The sequence below is a fragment of the Protopterus annectens genome, chromosome 7.part0 (genome assembly GCF_019279795.1).
Source record: "Protopterus annectens isolate FY-2018-M chromosome 7.part0, PAN1.0, whole genome shotgun sequence".
NCBI classification, from domain to species: Eukaryota; Metazoa; Chordata; order Ceratodontiformes; family Protopteridae; genus Protopterus; species Protopterus annectens.
In genome coordinates, this window is record NC_056739.1 from 591,254,216 (window position 1) to 591,274,632 (window position 20,417).

The 20,417-nt window shown below is 38.6% G+C and overlaps 1 protein-coding gene across 3 annotated transcripts in view; it reads left to right on the top strand.

The window, feature by feature from the left end:
• NEIL1 (nei like DNA glycosylase 1) overlaps positions 1–20,417 on the top strand; it is an 824,101-nt gene that overhangs the window by 555,748 nt on the left and 247,936 nt on the right. For all 3 annotated transcript variants that reach the window (XM_044077181.1, XM_044077184.1, XM_044077183.1), the window contains exon 8: positions 4,985–5,064. In XM_044077181.1, coding sequence (XP_043933116.1) covers positions 4,985–5,064 — 80 coding nt within the window. The remainder of the gene's footprint in view (positions 1–4,984; positions 5,065–20,417) is intronic.

The following is a 20,417-nucleotide window of genomic DNA, read 5'->3' on the forward strand; positions in this document are numbered from 1 at the left end:
GAGCCCTTCAAGGCTTCTTTCATCAATGCCCCCTTTGACAGAACTTTTTTATTCAGCCCCAATGTGAAGGACACACTCTCCAGGTGAAAAAAAGTTGGAAAGACACTCCATGCTATGGGGGTATATTTTTCGACCCCTCAAAGGAACTTATCTAGGAACCAACAAGGAGGATGAAAAATGTGGTTGAAAAACATCTCGGGATCCTTTCCAAGATCCAGGTGGAGACAGTTCCCCCAGAGGCAGAGGGGGAAATTTGAATGGAAGACTGCGGCCACGTGTCAGAGGTGGCCCACAAAACCAAGGGTCCAGAGATTCTTTCTTGAACAGTCCCTGTCAACACTCCTTAAAGGAGGCCCTCTGTAGGCAATCGTGGGTCATTTAGCCCTGCATCAGAGAGCCTGGCTAAATATCACAAAAGATACGTGGGTGCAGAGGATCATTTCCAGAAGTTATATAATTGCCTTTTCTCTTCCACACTAGAAATACAAAAGCTGCTAGAAAAAGTCATCCTGGAGGTCCCACCAAACCATATAGAATCCGGAACTTACTCGAGATTCTTTTTAGTGCCAAAGAAAATGGGAGACCGGAGACCAGTTTTTCGACACACAAAGTTTCAGATGGTCACAGTTCAATCCATTTTGCCCTTTTTGGGGAAGGACAACTGGATGTGCTTGATAAACCTTCAGGATGGATACTATCATGTAAAAATGAACAGACAGTCCAGAAGATGCTTACACTTTCATCTGGAAACCAGTCATTACCATTTCAGAGCCCTGCCCTTTGGTCTCACCACAGCCCCCTGGGTGTTCACCAAATGCATGGCCGTGGTAGCAGCTCACTTGAGACTGCAGGGATTCTGGGTTTTTCAGTATGTAGATGACTGGCTCAACACCTCCCCAACCAGGTATCTACTTATAAAAGCAAGAGATTAGGTACTCCAAACTTGCTCCCGTTTAGGAATTAAAATAAATTACAACAAATCTCAGTTAAAACAATCTCAAATACTGGAGTTTATAGGAACAGTTTTCAACACGGTATCTGTAACAGCTTTGCTTCCTCTAGTGAGAGTACAAACAATAAGATTCCAGGTCAAGAAAATTGTTCACAATACAAAAATTTCAGACCAGTTGATTCTTCAAGCCATGAGGTCAATGTCAGCTGCCATAATTGTAGTTCCCCTGGCAAGATTTCATATGAGAATTCTTCAATGGATGCTAGCAACACAATGGTCAATTCTTTATCAGTGAATGTCAGTCCAAATAAGTATCACTCAGGCATGCAAGAAATACCTTTGGTTGTGGATTCAATCAGATCAGGGTCTATAAGTCCATCCTTTCATTCTCCCCCAACCTAAGGCCATAGTTACCATGGATGCATCCCAGATTGGGGGAGGGGGACACTTCCTGGGTAAACAGTCCAAGGCACTTGGTCCTCCAAAGAGGCCAGTTTTCATATCAATGTTCTAGGGATGACAGCAGTGCTCTTAGCATTGCAGGCCTTTCAGGATGCTCTCCATTTAGGGACAATTGTGATTAGAACAAGGCAATATGTTAGTAGATTGGTGCATTGTGGGGAGGGAGGAGCTTGAGAACTTTTAGGTGGCCATGAGCAATAGTAATGGCTGAGTCAGGTCCATGGATTGAATCTGAACCCAATAGTTGAGGAAGAATGAAAATGAACACCACATATGGAATGTTATGGTAAGTACATAACGTTTTTTTTTTTTTTTTGGATAGTGGTGAGATGATCGCTATGGGTCTGTAATTTGAAAGTTCAGTGGAAGTTCCATCCTTATGAAATGGTAAGATAAGTCACTTTTTCCAAAGTTCAGAAACAGTTTTCTGCTTTGGAGCAATTTATCTGAATATAAACGAGAAGGCTATGGCTTTAGCTGCAATTTTTTAAATTTCTGTAGGCTGATAATCTGGAGTTAGTATAGTAAATTTTAATTTAAGGAGGAGTTTCTTGATAGTGGAGGTGGGGACTGGTTCAAAAGTGAGTTTTTATGAGGGCTGTTTGGTGATGATGCAACTTGGGGGTTAATGCATCTGCTGTTATGTAACGATTCAACAGAATGAATGAAGTGGTGGTCAAACTGGTCAGCAGTTGTGCTGCTGGGGCCTGTAGTGGATGAGGTAGGTATACTTATTTGTCATGGGTAGAGGAGGTTGTTTATTGATGTCCAGAACTGCTTGGGGTTATATTTCTGTTTTGAAAAAAGAGTGTGGTTGCATTTTTTTATTAGATCTTGTACACTGTTTGGCAGGATTCCTAAGGTTTCTATAATATTGCAGGTTTCTCTTGTTTTCTTTTGTAAGCAGTTTTTCCAAGCCTTGTCAATATCTTTCATGAGTTGTTTAGTTTCAGTAGACAGTCATGGTGCAGACTTTGTTTTAACTCTTTTAGTTCTAAGTGGAACATGAGTGAGGATATTCAGAAAGTCGGTATTAAAAGTTTTGCCCTAGTCAAAGTGTGTTAGGGTATTTTTAAAGTTCACCGGTTGGAACTTAGTGAGATTTCTACCTTGTTTATAATGGTGTGGATTATCTGTTAGATTGCAGATGTAGGCAGATAGGTGTATAATGGTGTCTGGAAGGGTACCAGATGCTGTAATACTATTTGGTGAGGAAGTAAGGATCCAGTCAAGTGTTGAATCCTTCATGGAGATTATATATCATATCTAGTTGGGGAGGTGATAAGCCATGTAAAACCATACAGATGCATGATGATGGTAGGCTGTGCTGAGTTATTGTCATCTAGTCAGTGTCACCTAGGATAATTGTTTCCTCTGGGATTTTATTTGAAACCCAGCATAGAAAGTGTGGAGTGGAGATATTTGTTAACAAAGGGGTATGTATATGCTTATAATTGCTAAGGATTTGTAGTTATTTAATTTCACTAATGAGATAAATATTTCTGCATTATGAAATTGTGGAATAGTATGGGGAAAAGATGATAATCCAAGGGTATTTTATAAATTATAGCAACCTACCTGTTTTTTTTTTTTTGTTTGTTCTGTCTAGTTACGGACAATGTAGCCAGGGAGTAGAAATAGGTTTACCTGTTACATTATTTTTTTTATATAGCTGTGTCTCTATAATTACTGAAATGTCAGGGGTATATAGCCATTCAAGCATGGAGTCTGGAGAGTTTGTTCCTTTTGCTTCTGATTTTGATGTGAACTAGTAGTTCTGGGAAGTTTGTAATATGAGGTGAAGTAGGTGGGATAGATGGTGTAGAGAGCATATTTATGGGTGGGGATGGATGTCACCACTAATATTTAGTGACATATGCATATGGTGAAGTGGATATAACCATTTGTATTTTTTTATCAATTAGGTTGATAACTAAGGGATTCATTTGACATTGTAACTACTCTGTGTTTATCTGGAACTTAGTATAATGCAATCTAAGCAAATGGGGCTTTTTTCCTTGGGCCTCCTCCGAAAATGGGCATTACCCAGTCAGACTTTCCTGGTAGACAAGCACAAATAAATAAATAAGTAAACAAATAAATTGTGCATTAGTGGTAATGTAGGTTTCCCAGTCTGTAGTTTTATTATGTAAACTGACAGACCCTCCAACTGGAAATGGATATTAGGATCTAAATGGCAGTTTTAGGGGAAATTGGGGTGTGTTACAAGACACTGGCATGCTGGTGGTAAGGACTTTTTGTGTTGTACACAAGTTACTTAACATAATAATTAAAAACAAGACTAAAAAAAAGAAATATCCCGGCAGTTAGACTAGTTGTTTTTTCTTCAGCCTGGAAAGGAAAGCCAGTAGCCAAACAAATGCTAAATGTGGTTGGTTAAGTGAGTCATTTTTCTACCACCAGTAAATAGATGACTCTTTCTAATGCAGTGAAAGAGCATTTGACTAGAGGAGCCATTAGCTGTAGTGCCTGTTTCAGGAACATATTTACAGCAAATATTTTTATCTTATTTGCTCTGTTGTTAGAGGACATCTGTACTAATTTACTGCTTAGGATAATGTAAGATTGGCATATGAGGATTTGAGCTGTTTTTTACTGAGCTGTCCTAAATGTCATTTGGTTTTAAGCATTTCTTTTGGTTACCATCTTTGGGTTTTTTTTGTTTTTTTTTTTTTTTTCTGAAGGTAAAATGCTTTGATTCTGTCCCATTGATAAAGACCCACATCAGGAGTTCTGACAAAGGAGTGCTGATATGCAGCTGTTCACCATATCTCTAGATATCTGAAGCCGGCTCTTCAAATGAGTGCCTTTTAACCCACGCTCTAGACATCCTGTTCTGTGACCATGCATTTTGATCATTAATCTTATGCACACCATTTGAAAGTAGGAACTGTAGCCAGTGATAATCTGTGATGGAAGAAATCTCATGAAAGACTTTAATTTCAGGAATTTCTCTAGGGTTGACTTTACGGAAAGAAATAAGGACTTTGGCAGTGAACATGCTGCCCTTAACCAAGACAGAGTGTGAAAAAATGTGGGCTGTGGTAGGGTCCTTGTCCATCAGCTTAGACACAGAAGAGACTGCCATGGTCAAGGAGGTAGGTGGCTCTCATGAACAGGGGTACCATTTTTTCCCTCTAGATGCAGAGAGCAGCAGCAAGCTATTTTCATTGCCTAGTACCTGTTTCAGGAGTCTGCCTTGGAGATCTTGAGTGTGGTGAGTTCTCAAATTCCAGAACTTTTCACTTCCTGTTCCCATCATTCAGTCATTATTAGTTTTTTAGGCAGTATGTGAAACACTGTATGCCAAAAATAATTACTGTGGTAAAGCATTTTCTGTCATATGCAGTGGCCATCAGTAAAGCATCTGGTGTTTAATATATTCTACTGTGTAAGTTTACATAAGCTTTGCATTAGAGCATAGTTACATTTGAGAATTTAATTTCTATGTGCTTTTTCTCAGGTATGTTATTTAAAAGAATGGAATATTTGGAAAATGTATATTTTATTAAACTTATACATAGTTTAACACAGTATGTGTGATTTTAGGAGCAAAAGTTCCAAAAAGAAAGTACTTGATACAGAAACAAGAGACTGAAGAAAATGATGCAAAGTCTTTGGTTGTAAAGGTATGTGATCTTGTAAAAAATAAATCACAAAATAAATTACTGTTAAGTACAATGGATTTTACTCACAAATATAGAGCATATCAAGTCTAACTTAAAATATCTTCCTGTAGATGAAGCACTGGATTACTTCAACACAACCTTTTTAGAAATACTAGACAGTCTTACACCCCTAGAGTAAAAAGGATGAAAACCAACCATGCTCCATGGCTAACCAAAGCTCGCAAAGAACTAATGCTAACTAGAGATAAAACATGGAAATAGTGTCAAAAACTTAAAAACCCCGCAGACCTACTGAGATTCAAACAGCTCTTGTAACCAAGTAAAAAGACTAGTATCCAAAGACAAAAAAGATTGCTGCCTAAAACTTCAAACAAATCATAAACAGAATCCCCAAAAAGTCTGGACATCTATAGGTTCACTTATCAGCCCTGGCACAAAAAGTAACCTGTGTCCTCAACCTGCCAAACCACCAGAACAAATAGCCAGCCTCTTCAATTCACACTTCATAAATTCTATAGCTAACCTCACTGCTAACTTTCCACAGCTCCACTCTAGTACAAATTGTACTGGAAAAGCCCCACTATCCCATCTCTCTCAATCCCCCTCCTCTACTACCTCACTTCCAAATGAATCAACAACAAATGCTTCACCCACATTTTCACTTAGGACAATCCCAACTTCTACTATAAAAAGGCTACTTCTCAAGTTAAAACCCAGCTCTAACACAGCAGACAATCTTGAAGCAAAAACCTTGGTGTAAACTGGTGTTTGCAAGACTGAAAAAACTTAAAAGATGCTGCAATATCAAAACTCTGCAGTAAAAACAGCAATGGTAAAGAATTAATTTGATTGTCTTTAATAAACAACCGGTACTCCAAACGTTAAGCGTTTTCATCCCACAAACTGGAACTTCATTAGAACGTTTAGGCATTTAAAAATTTTACATTTAAGTAATAAATGAAGCACAATATGTGACCAAAGTCCACAGATCACAAGCACAAATCAATCAATGAAAGATAAAAAAAAAAATAACTCATGAATGTTCTCACCTAAATAAATATATGTGCATAAGAACCATGCCTTTGTAAAATAAGTTTGAGCAACATCATATGTATTAAAAGATTTACAGTTTAGAGGCTTGCTTCTTAATTACCTGGAAATTGATATAGCTTCATTCAAGCCTGGCAGCTTATTAGCTTGTAGTCTTAGCTGCCACTGTAATTCACACTGCCCCAGTTTGATCTCCCAAGGACCACCCCTAATGTTTGGAAAAATGTACTAGCACAAAGAATAAAAACATTTTATGATTTGGACAGGACAATGCATGTTTGAAGAGAGCATTATTCATATTTCTGTTCAAACAGTGTTTCATTTAATAAGCTGCTTATATTATTTGAGAAAAAATTATCTAAGTGACTTCAATTAGATAATGCGTACCTTAAGGAAAGCATCAATAGGAAGTTGGTGCAGAAGGTTTACCTCAAAGACACAAGGTACAAGGTTTGAATCTCATGAAAGGAAAATTGGCTAGGCTTAAAATGGCCCAGGAGAGCAGTTAGCCTAGAACTTCTCTATGAAGGGACTGAGTATACAAAATCCCTGATGGTTTAGTTCACAATTCAGAACTGTTCAATGAGCTGTTTGTAGTCTTTGATCAGTACGGTTTTGACATGTGAATCCTTATCAGATTTAATGAAAAAGAAATGGAAAGACTGCTAGGTGACATTAATTCTTTAGATGCTTCCTTGAAATGGGACTTGATGTTTGAGGTGAAACATAGTGACTATGCCATGTTGTTTGACAATATTAACAAAAAAAATTGAGAAGGTAAAAATTCCGGTAATAACGGCCACACAGGTAAAAATCACACTTTCCAAAGCTAAGAATACAAAATCCATGGGACCAGACAACATCCTGGGCTGTGTACTACATGCACTACAAAATGAACTGGCACCTCACCTAAGTGTCATGTTTAATCATAGCCTCACCTCAGGCTTCGTGCCCACTGAGTGGCGCACAGCTACAGTTATCCCACTCCACAAGGGGGATCCACCTTGGATCCTGGGAACTACCGCCCCTTCAGTCTGATGAGCCTGATCTGCAAGGACATGGAACGTATTATCATGGAACCTATAAACAAAGACATTGCCAACCTTCAAACACTGGACCCCACCCAGTTTGGGTTCATGAAGGGCCGATCTTGTCTCCTGAATCTGATTGACTTCTTTGAATCAGTCTCCAGAGCTGTGGACGAGGGTAAGGCGGTCCACACAGCCTATCCGGACCTCACCAAGGCCTTCGACACCATCCCCACTCTGGAATCATAGATAAACTTACTAAGCTGGGCATTAATCCCTACGTCACTCGATGGGTTGCCAGCTGGCTTACTGACAGAACCCACACTGTAAAAGTTGCCAACTCCAAATCCAGCTCCAGACAAGTGACAAGTGGAGTACCTCAGGCTTCAGTCCTGGGACCACTCTTGTTTGGCATCTACTTCTCTGAAGTACAGGCCAATACTAAGGGACTCTGGCTAACAAAGTTTGCAGATGACTGGAAGCTGGGAGCCATTATTAAATCCCCAAATGATGTGGATATTCTACAAAAGGGCCATACAGAAACAGATGCTTGGTGCCAGACCCATGGGCTCAAGCTCAATGCCAAGAAATGTGTATTTATCCTCTTTGGGGGAAAAACATGTACCCGTGAATTGCCACATAGGTGACAATACACTAAACACTGAAAATGTGATAAGAGACTTAGGGACACACGTGGACAGTGGTCTCACCTTCGATAACCACATCGCCACAACAGTCAGGAAATCCTTCTATGTGGCAGACCTCATCACTAAGGGCTTTTCATCCAGAAAAAAGGAGGTCATTGTCTCACTGTACTCGTAACTCATTAGACCCGTTAAAGAATACAATGCCCCGTTTGGTATGTACCTGTCAAGACATCTGCAGCAACTGGAAAGGCCGCAGAAATACCTCACTAAAAGAACCACAGGCCTAAAGCAGATGCCCTATGTTGACCGTCTAAAAAAACTCCAGCTATATGCTGTCGCATATCATCTCCTCAGTGGTGATCTCTGCTTAACATACAAGGCCATGTCAAACCCAGAGCTGTTGGACATGCTACACTTAAAGAAATCCCAATCCCTCAGAGCCACACTCTCCAGGAATGTAAACCTTGTCATCACAATGAACAAAACATGCTGGAGGGATAGGTTCCTGACCCAGAGACTCCCCAGACTCTGAAACAGACTGCCCATACATGTCAAGCAGAGCGCCTCTTTGGCCCTCTTCAAAAGGAACCTTGATGATTGAATGGGAGATGGGAAATTCACCCCAGGAATCATGTCAGTCGCCCTGCTAGACTGGGGTCCAGTGAAGTAAATATTGTGGGAAGAAATAGCCAGGGAATTGTTATGGCTAGGCTTGTATAGGCCCTAGGGCTGATAGCCTAGTACCAACATATGAACCTATTACCAAACATAATAAACTTGTGAAGGATGAATTGGCTTATGCGGAAGGGAAAGCTTATCCTCTGCCTATTAATGATATGACTCCCACCGCTGATGACATTTTTGATGATAGACTGGCGACATTTCCTATTAGGAGTAATGCTGACCGTACCTTCAGTGCTGACTTGGCACCCATAATGAAGTTTTTTTTAGACCAAATGGAGTTTCCCTTCTTGAGGCATTCTGAGAGGTTGGCTCAAAGGGAGAGGGTAACACATAGTTTACCCCAGAGGATGATGCATAGTTGAGGGAGACAGTATTCGTGCAGATATTGAACCTACCTCTGGACAATTTTGGAATTTATAATATGCTGATTAATATATAAAATGATTCATTGTATTGTATTGTCATGATCCCTCAGTTCTTCATAATGTCTCTGAAATAGATGATTTTAAAATTTTTAATTATAGTTGGTTTATGATTGTGGCTAAGCATTTAAACTTAATTTAGGAAAGGTTTCACTTTTATTTCTACCTTCTCCTATGATGTTGCTGACTTGTTAATTGATTTGAAATTGTTCATTAGAAAATTAAATTTAAAAGTTGTGTACCATGACAAACCTAACCCACATGTGGACAAGGGAAATTTTGTTAGAGCCAGCATTTTTAATCCACCTATCCGCCCTCCCTTGCAATTCTATGAAAACAGTCTGTGAGCAGGATCTAAGAAACATCTTTAAAAAGCCTTGTTTTAGACATAAATGTAATCTGTCTAGTGATAAGAGGGAATTACTTCACGATATTTGTGGTAATCGTGACTTGAGAATTATGAAACCAGACAAGGGAAAGGGGAATTGTGTTGATGGATGCCATGGATTATATGGCTAAGACGTTTAATTTATTGAACAATGAATGTCGATACCATAAAACATCAAGGAACAAAATTAAAATAGCTTATTGTAATATTGATTTGTTCCTTAAAGATTTATGGAACCACGATGTTATAGATTACACTCTGTTCCAGTTTCTTAAGGTTGAAGAACCCATCACACCAGCAATCTTTGGCATCCCAAAACTACATATGGATGTCAACAATCCCCCTTATGTCCAATAGTTGCAGCTGCAGGCTCCAAAACTCACCCACTGGCTACTTTTATAGGTGGGTCATTAAAAGATTTCTTTCATGATCAAAGATATATTTTATGAGATTTGTGGGATTTTTTAAAGAGCGTTAACCATAGTCATTATAGTGACTTTTGGCCACTGGTGACAGTCGATGTTATGGACTTGCTTTCATCTGTACCACATATATATACACACATACGTACATACATATACACCTATAAATAAATTGATTAATTAAATAAATAGTTCAGTAAAAGAAGTACATCATTTAAAACGGTACCTGAGTTTCCTGCTAAGAATCAATAATCCAACTAAACAAAAAGCATTCCCTGTGGGGAATTCATAGATGAGAGTCACACTGAGTATAATGCACTAAATAACCACAAAATGTGTGAGGGTAGTTTGTAGAGCAATTTTTCAGTCACATTTTGAGTCAGATGGAATTGCAAAGAAAACAAAACTGAAAAACATGAAAGTCATGCATAATGAAATATAATAAAATCTTGACTGAATTAGAAATTTTAAGTATTCAGTCACACTTTATTTAATTACTAAATAAATGCTAATAATAAATATTAATTTAATTAATTAAATATTAATTTTACTAATTGTTTACTAAAGGTAAACCCAGCTAATTCTACTGTATCCTCTGGTGATGTCATTATAGAAATAGCATGGGGACGTGTGTGGTGGTGCATCCTTTAAGGAATATAGACACAATCTCCTGCTGTCCATATGATGATGTCACTGAGGAATACAATAAGATTTTATGGGCATGTCTTTAATAAAAATATTTCCTATTGGTTTTATTAAAAAAAACTACCGATAAGGCTACATATCTCTGTGTAAAGTGCAATTAGGGACCTACATCAGTAGAAATGTAATCTAATATGAAAAAATTCCAATTCTGGGAGGTGAGTTATAAATGCAGTTCCAGCAGCCTATCTGTGAAGTTAGGGAAGACTTTAGTCTGTACTGGGTAATATCACTGTAGTCCTACATAAACAGTGTATAAAAATGTTATACCTCTGGTCCTGAGTCTGTGACACAGCAAAGAGAAAGCTCTGATTGCTACCAAGATGACCTGGGACTTATTAGTGGCTGGAAGCTGGAATTTGTCTGCAAATACTATGAGACTGCATTGAATTTTCAACTATATTTCTTAATTTAATGTTTGGATATTTCCATTATTTTTGTTTATTTTTTACTCTTGTATTGCATTTTTTTTGTCTTACCCTAATGTTTTCATTGGCGTTTTAAAAGTTCTTGGCTAGGGTCATTTAGATGAAAATCCCTTTCTATTCACTGATTGAAAATGAATTAAATGTAGCAAATTGGTGGTGGTGGTGACAAGTGGGATTTCTTGTTTAGCTACATTCCTGTTTGGCTGCAAGTGCTCTGAGAATAGTGCTGGTGTGTGACTGCTTAGGCTTCTGGATGGGATTTCTTCAGTTATGGTTTGGCTACTTTTATTTTTCCTCTTATTCTGTTACAGTTTGCTTTATTTTAAATTGAGTTGTTTTCTTGGAGTTTTAAACGTTCTTTGCTGTGGTAAGTTAGAAAGAAAATCCTTTCCCATTCACTGATTAAAAAGGAACTAAGTCTAATTAGTCTGTAGAGCTCAGAATCAGGATTTCTTATTTAGCTGCTGGTTTGTGGCTGCACTGGGTTTAGGATTGGATATCTTTGTTTAAAGTTTGAATACTTTCATTATTTTATTTTATTTTATTTTTGCTCTTATTGTATTACAGTGTGTTTTATTTTAAATTGTGTTTACCTCAAATTTTTCTTGGAGTTTTAAAAGTTCTTGGCTATGGTAAGCAAGAAAAAGAGTAATCTTCCATTCATTGATTGAAAAGGAATTAAATCTAGCTAATTAGCTGGTGGAGATGATAAATGTTATTTCTTACTTAGCTGCAAGTGCTGTGAGACTACTGTTGGTGTGTGCCTGCACTGGATTTTCCCACCTACCTGCCCAGTCCATATTGTCATTTTAGTCTTGGTGGCTTTTGTGCTAACCACATCTACTGTAAATTTGACTTTGGAAGCTCATTCCGTTCTCATCTCAGCTGTCTGTTCTACTAGGCATTGAAAGATTAAACTGGGACAGCCCTCCCCTTAGACTGTTAAAGTTTCAGTTAGTTTCTGTTGCATATCATCCTACTCACTTAATGCACACTGCAATTTTCAGAGTATTAATCCATTTTTTATTTTACTTTTAAAATTTGTAGCATCAGGGACTAGACCACCAATCAGTGGAGAACCTAGGAACTGCTTCTGAGGAATCAGCTTGAGAGAAGTCCTTCTGTTTTGCTTCTGGTGAGAGAAGGAGTAAAGGAACAACATTTTCTAGCCTTCCTAAACATTGGCAATCACTGGAAGCCTGGAGAATTTCTTTGTAGTAGTCAGCTTGGGGTTAATGCTACCTCTCTGCTTGTCATGATAGAAGGAGCAGAGGAACATTGATTGCTGCTTGTTTTTGATTGGGTAATGTGTACAGGACATCACTTAGTAGTGTGGCCACAGTTTTGTTGAGAACTTCTTCAAGCCCTTTGTGCAGTTTGGCTGTCTCTTCATCAAGTTGCTGTACCTTCTATCCACGGTATCTACCAAGAGAAGTCTGTAGTAAGTGCACTGAACCCAGCAACATCTGGGTTAATACTACTACTCTGGAAGTAGCTTGATTCCTGGCTGCATGCAGCTGTGTTGAGATCAGCATAATCTCCACTACCAGACAGCACCTCTTAAGTAATCAACTCCAAACTTATTGGCACTGCTCCTGTTTCAGCTCACATTAAGCCAATGGATTTGCACTATCCAACCATCTCTGCAGCCAGCTAGGTTGAAATGGGAAGCCTTAGACAATGTAGCAATTGTTTCATGTTACTGACGACCACCTACTACTTAAACAAATTGACACAGTGTATGAGAGATGCAGTTGTTTAATGCTGTTGAAGACAAAACTCTCATATGAAGAAACCACACACAATACGTACACACACATAAATGCCAAGACTGTTGAAAGCAACCTGCCAAAACCATAAAGGCTTCTTCATTGTAACCTAAGTAGTAAGTACCCTCAACAATCTCAATAACATACAACACAAGAAGCATCCACCTTGAAATATACATCTAAGAGTCACAGTGCCTGACTTCAGAAGCCCATAATGCAAACCTCCACACAATCAAACATCATAATTATAGGTTACTGCATTTTGAGATACTCCGATGCAACACTCACCAGGCTGTGCAAGGGAGAAGGTCACCATCAGTTGCCTTTCAGGTGCCAGGATTCACCACATCATGCAGACTCTCCCATCCTTGCACCACAAGTACAATTATGACACAGCCATGGTATATATGGGTGTAAATGACTTGAGTTGTACCTCCCTGGACTATATGAAAAGAGACATAGTGGCGCTTTCAGAATATGTGACCAAGGCATGTATGAACCTACCTTTGAGCAGCATTCTACCATCACCAAGATTAATATCACAATGTGAACAAAAGATTATTGGCTTAGCTTCTGGTGTCATTGAAAGGGGGTCCAGTGTATGTCTGTCTAGGAAGAGAGAAAAGACTGTCCTGACTACTATTATGCAGGTATGGCCTGCACCTATTCCTCCCACAAGGCTTTTGTATGTTGGCTAACAGCTTGTCGACTCCCATAGAGCCTTTTTTAGGCAATGTTGGTCCTCATAAACTTCCATAAGAAAACTGAGTCTGGATAATATAAAAGTTTTGCTGATCAGTGCTAGGAGCCTTACTCCCTGCAAGGACTCCTTACACTGGAAAACATCAATATATGTATTGCCATAGAGACCTACTTCAAGACCATTGAAAGCATTCCATTAGTGCAGGGATGTAATGCCTACCACACATTAAAACCCACCACAGTAGATGAAAGCACTAAAGGTGGTGGTGTCTCCTTATTTAAAAAAAAAACACTTCACTTCCAGACGTGTTAGACAAGATAGCAGTCTGGAACTCCTCCACATCCAACTTACCATTAACAAGACCCCTTATCACATCATGGTTAACTATAGGACCCCATCTGTTTTCACCTCAGCCCATAACTCCTAATTGCATGGACTCCCTATGTATTAAGACAAACACCATTCTCCTAGTGGAATTCAACAACCCCTCCATTAACTGGGAGATTTATACATCCTCTAATATGTATTTCCAGAGATTTCTGGACTTCAATACAAATTCTCTGGACCAGCTAGTCAGCACCCCAGCCAGAGCTGATAAAATCCTGGACTTGGTCCCCACCAGAATGGGACAGCACTGATCCCTACCAATTGTAACTCCCTCCCTGGTCAAACTGAACAACAGAGCAGTCACATTCACCTTAAAACTGAATCCAGAACCATCATCCAGTAGTTCCATATTCGGTGATTATGCAAAGATTAATCTACTGAACCTGAGTGATGAGCTGGCTAAATTCAACATCCTCTTCCAACTTGATGACATCACTGCTTATGCAGAATCCCTTACTGCCAAATTCTAAGCACATATGAATAGTGGCATGGATGCATCTGTTTTCCTCTTAAGTAAATACAATGCCAAATTCAAAAATAAATCCCTATGGTGTAACCCAGATACAAACAAACTCTATAATAAAAGAAAACAGACTCATGGCATGTAAAAATGAATGTGACTCTTAAGATGTGGAAAAGCTCTTTATTTTATTTATTTATTCTGCTTTTGTTTACTGGGTTTGATTGACTGGGTTGCATTCATAGGAAAAATAGTTACTACTGCAGTATAAAAATAGAGACAACTATTACAATATAAAAGATACGTATGCTTTAGTAGATGTTGAGCATTCAGCATTTGAAGAGGTGTATTAGTGGGTTTGTCAGATAGAGATTACAAATTCAAAGAAATGGAGGTCAGGGAAGGAACAAGGTAGGGCAGAAACAGATGATACTGTAGTTAAGAGGTGGGATAGAAAGGTTCAGAGAGAATTTTACGTATGGCTGTCATAAGATTTATATTAGAAGTGTAGAGGTGAGAAGTGAACAGTATCACAAAACAATGCATATTGCTGGGAGATGCTAGTAAAAGTATTCAGGTATTGGTGAAGACGGTTTGTGGGGAATAGTATTCTGAAAGAAGAGAAATAGTGTGACTATATGGCATGCTGAAGGTAATAGTGGCATTTATCCTGGAAATGTACAGGAACAGATCCCTTGGCTTAATAGGTGAAATTTTAGGTATGTTTTAAATGAGTTTGCATTCTGTGTTGATTTCAGTGGTGGTGGTATGTGATTCAATAGTTTAGCTACACTATTTGAAAACAGAGATTTACTTGCAGTATTAGATGATTTGGTTATAGTCATTACTGATTTTTCTCTAAAGTGCACAATTGTGTAGAGGAATAGTGTTGTATTAGGATGATAAGGGCTGGGCAGTTTTCTGGCTTGTAGAGACATCTGTGTATTGTAGTTAGCTGAGAAGAAGCTAGGTGATGTGGTAGTTCTAACCAGTTTAATGCTATGCATTATTTTGTGACACTGTTCACCTCTCACCTCTGCACTTCTAATATAAATTTTATGATAGCCATATGTATATTTGTGGGCTAGGCAGTGCTATGTTGTATTTTTATAATTTACTGCAAATTTGGAGATATCATTTTAACATTGCTCAGGTTTGGACAGTTGTCAGACCTGAAGCTTAGTGACGACTGGGGCAGCATAGAGGAGAGATGTCAGTAAAACGGTTGAGGCTATACGTCCTCTGGCTGTCAGTGAGGTAGGATTTTACTCTGCATAAGGCACCTAGTTTTTAATGAGTTTTTTTTTAAAACCATGTATGATACGAGGTGGTCGAATTTCATCTGGTCATCTATGATGACACCCAGTCATTTTGTGTGGGTTACTTATTCTATTATGGTGTTGTTGGCAGAGATGATAGTGAATACTGTTGTTTGGTAGAGGTATGTTTTAGGATGAAAAAAGTAATTTATTTTTTTTTTTCTTGGTTAGAAGTAGTTGTGAGTTATTTAGCCATGTTTCAGTCAGAAAGAAGGGATCGTTATGTAAGGCTTGAAGTTTATAGAGAAATTTGGCAGAGCAGATTAGGATTGAGTCATCAGCATTTCTGTAGCAGTGTTGAGGTCATTGATGAATATGCTGAAAAGAATGGGGCTTGGTATAGATCCTTCTGGGATACCAGTACTTACTGGCAAGAAGGTGAAGAAATAATTTTTCTATGTCACCTCATGTGCTTTGTTTGAGAGGTAACTATGGAACCACTGCAGTGAATAGTTAGTGAGTCCTAAGAATGAGGGTTTATGTATGTTTCTGGTGAGAGACAGTATCAAAAGCTTTTGATAAGTCAAGGAAGATGGTAGAGACCAGACTTCTGGCATTTCTGTGGATGTTAACACTATTAACAGAATTCAGCATAGTAGTATTTTTGCTGTTATGAGGATGGAATCCATGTTGGGTTGAAGAGAGAAGCTTGTTATCTATTTTTGGCCTAGACTTTGAAAGATCTGTACTGATTCCACCCTTATGCAGTGGAATAATTAATGATTTTTTTTTTCATAGCAAGGGGACATTTTTTCAGATATGGATTAACTTCACACAAACCTTCTAGACGTTATTATTGATGGCCAGCTAAAGTTCACTCTCCATACCAGCAGTGTATTGAAAAGACTTCTCAAAAGTTAGGCCTGCTAAATAACCATAAGAAATTCTTACAAATGCTTCTAGGCTCTCCCTTGCACAGGCTTTCCTACTCACCACCCTACTCTCTGCAGCCCCTATTCTTACAAACCTCCAGTTCAACCTTCTGTCTAAATTAGAACTCACCTACAACAAAATAGCAGGATTTACTTCTAACCTCCCCTACCGCTGCCACCATTGCCTAGCCTTAAAAAAAAACTGCAGTGGCTGGAATTTCATCATCAAATCCTACTTCCCCAACTTCTCATGACTCATTCTGTCTTACATGAACCCTCCTCCTGCCCCTCTCTCTCCTCCCTTATCCATACCTACACTCCCAGCTGTGCCCTCCATAGCTGTCAGTAGCATCTTCTACAAGTTTGTGTGTCCAACAAAAATATTGGCAAACTCCTCTACAGTCACTCAATGGCAAATGCTTGAAGTAAACTACCACTCAGTCTTAGATCTATCCCAAACCTTAACTGTTTTAAAACGGCTCTAAAAGAGAACCTCCGTTGCTCATGGTCATGTCAATGCAATCACCCAACTTAACCCTATCTTCCACTCCTTTACTCCTCTAATACTCCTGCTGCTGCCATCTCTACTTTCAGTCTCTTATAGCCTACAATACTGTAGACTTAGATAGTGATCTGTTTTTCACTTTTCATGATCTAGCATGTTTTCTTCTCTCGCTGAGTTATCATACCTGTTACCTTTAAATGTTTTTGTGTACTAAGCCAGTATTTCCTCCTGAACAATTGAATTTGTTAACATTTTATTTCTTTTATTGTTAACTGTTGTTTGTAATACAACTGTATCTGAATTTTTTATGTAATTAAACTGCTGTTTCCTGCTGGAGCTTTTCTCCCCGGGCCTCCACTGAAAACTGGCCACCAATCCCAGTGGACCTCCCCGGTAATCAAACTGAAATAAATAATAAATAATACTCTGTCATATGATTAGTTATGTTTACATTTACATGTACTACTTGGAGCTTTTCTCCTCAGGCCTCTGCTGAAAAGGGGCTTTTGCCCAGTCGGACTAACCCGGTTAACATATGTGACATAAGATAATACATTTATTTGACTTTTCACCAGATGTGCAGTAGCCTCAGCTGCATTTTAAGATATTCACTAGGTAAATTGTCAGCGGCAGTTGTAGTAGGTTTTAATTTTTGAGGTATTTTTTGCTGGTATTTGTGGGAAAGAGAAGTGTTGAAAGAGGTTATATGATTTGAGTAAGATCTCAAGAGCTTGATTAGTTACCTCATTGGTTAATGACTACGGTCAGTATAAAAGTGGGTATTGAATTGGCTGGATATGATATCATTTTGTTTGTGTATTTGGTGCTGGCTGTGTAAATTGTCCTGGATTTTAACAACTTATTGATTGAGGCCCAGTACAGTTTAGGATTATCAGTCTGTATGTTTTGATTGGTTAAGTAGTAGGTTTTCTTAGCTTTGGTGGTAAGTTGTTTTGTTATGTTTCTTAGATGTCTATATGCTAGTAAAGTAGAAGCTGTTTTTTCTTTTTTTTTTCCACCGAGAATGCTGTTTGTATGGGCTGGATAGCATACCAGACTGCTTACTAGCCAGCCTGAAACAAGACCTGTCAGATCCCCTTACAGAGGCTATTCAGTGTCGGCCTCCAAACAAACTTTGCACCAGATGAATGGAGGACAGTAACTGTCATCCTCTTGCACAAAGGTGACAATGAACTGGTAATCACATTACACAAGATCCACAAAACACGATAAAACCAACACTAGTTTTTAAATAACATTCTTGGCGCGAAAACTGTGATGATCTTTTAAAGAAATATACTTTTACACAACACATTACCAATAACAAATATAAATGTGGAAACATTGTGAAAAACTGTTCGTAACTATGTGCACTAAACAGAACATAATAATATGCCATAAAAAACTTTATGTACTGTATGCCCTACCTATTAAAAACATGTAATATGTTATATTAATAAATAAATGTTAATAAAATATAATAAAATGTATGATACTAAATGTTAATATATTAAAAAGATAAATATTCTAAAACCATATACATAAGGATATGAATTGTAAATTAAGAGTCCATGGTCAAAAAAGGTTTAATACTGATATATTCATTAATACCTGGACTCCTGGTAGAATCAGTTAGCATCTGCCATTTGCTTTCCTTGCAGGCTAATCTTGTTTTCCAATCACCACCATATAAAATATCCTGCTCCTGATCTATAATAAAAAACAAAAAAATGTGATTTTTAATGCATTCTTACAGTCTTTCTTCTGTATTCTATAATAATGTTCATGGCCAAATACACTATCTGTTTGGTACTACAGTTTCCACCTCTACTTCTAATTGTTATTAGCATCACCCAATTGAATATCTACATTGATTACATCTTTTATCATGTTGGTTACCTAACTTCCTATGTTTAACTCTTTCCAACATTCTTTATAAACTATTCTTGGAGAATTTCCTAAAATAGTTTTGTTGCCGGTTTTGGGTTCCTTTTTTGCACAAAGGTGGGCATCAACAGACCAGGGAAATTATGCACCTATAGGGCATCTGTAAGGCTATGGAAAGGATCATTATGGAATAGTTAATAAGGGCATATGTAATCTAGGAGCTCTCAACCCAAGCCATTTCTGATTTGTCAAGGGGCGATTCTGCCTACTTAACCTGAATGACTTTTCTGAGAATTTCACCAAAGAAGTGGATGATGGCGTATCAGTACTCAAAGCATATCTGCACTTTACAAAGGTGTTCAACACCATCCCACACTCTGATATCATACATGAACTATCCCAGCTAAATATTAATTCCTATGTAACTCACAAATAGAACTAAGGAATTGAGGGTGCCCTGCTCTACTTCCTCAAAAAGAGCTGTCACTAGCAGTGTAACCCCAGGGTTCAGTCCTTCGGCCACTCCTCTCAGGGACTTATTTCTCGGAGAGATCAAATCTACTGTTAAGGGTTTATAGCTGACCTAGTCTGCGAATGACTGTAAACTTGATGGCATCATAAACTCCCAGAGGACACTAATATCCTCCAAGGGGGCCTTTCCCAAGCCAACAACTGATATAAAAGCCATGTATTAATAGTAAATGCCAATAAAAGCCAAGACCCTTTTGTAACTATCACACTGTGAACGCACCCTTGAAAATTGATCCAGCAGTTAGGGATGTGGGACCTTATCTAGACACTGAACTGTCATTTTTCACCACATATCCACTATCGCAAGAAAGTCTTTCTTTATTGCATAGCTTATTACAAAGGGTATGGAATCCAGGTCCAGGGTTGTGACCATTCCAAAGTATTTAACACTGATCAGGCTGATCATTGAGCATAATGCCCTTTTCGGAATGTAACTGTCCAAACATGGCACAAGTTGACAGCCTACATTGATTTCTGACTAAGAAAATCAAGGGCCCTGTTTGCTTCTTTCGGTTTTTCCTGGTTAGGGGTCGCCACAGCGGAACTCCGGTCCGCTAATGATTGGTAGTGGATTTTTACGTACCGGGTTACCAGCCCTGACGCACAACCTTCAATGAAGGCACGCCCCATTCACGTATGCCTACACACAGAAGACGCTTTAGCTGAGAATCGAACGGGACAACGTCTTGCTATGAGGTGACAACGCTACCACAGCACCAAATCACAAAAACTATGAGAACCATCTTAAAGCCATGTCCCTTTTCTCATTATCATGCAGCCTACTAAAGGATGATTTCCACTCACATGCAGAGCCTCACCAGATGCTATCCTGTCAAATCTACTACACATTCACAAGGACAGTGGGGTCATAAACACCTACTCAAGAGATATCAGTCTGTTTTGTAGCATAAATAGAACATGTTGGAGGGATAGATATGTATCACAAAGAATACCACTTATTTGGAATTGTCTCCATCTCCACTTAAAGCAAAGTACATGATCAACAAACACACTGCCTTACTGGCATATGGGCATAGAGCCTTGTTACCCTTCCCCTGTTAGACTGCTAAATCTCAGAACTCCTCCCACTGTCTGTCTGTCAGGGTGAAGAACCACTCACTGGCAAGATCAGGACAGCCCTTCACACTC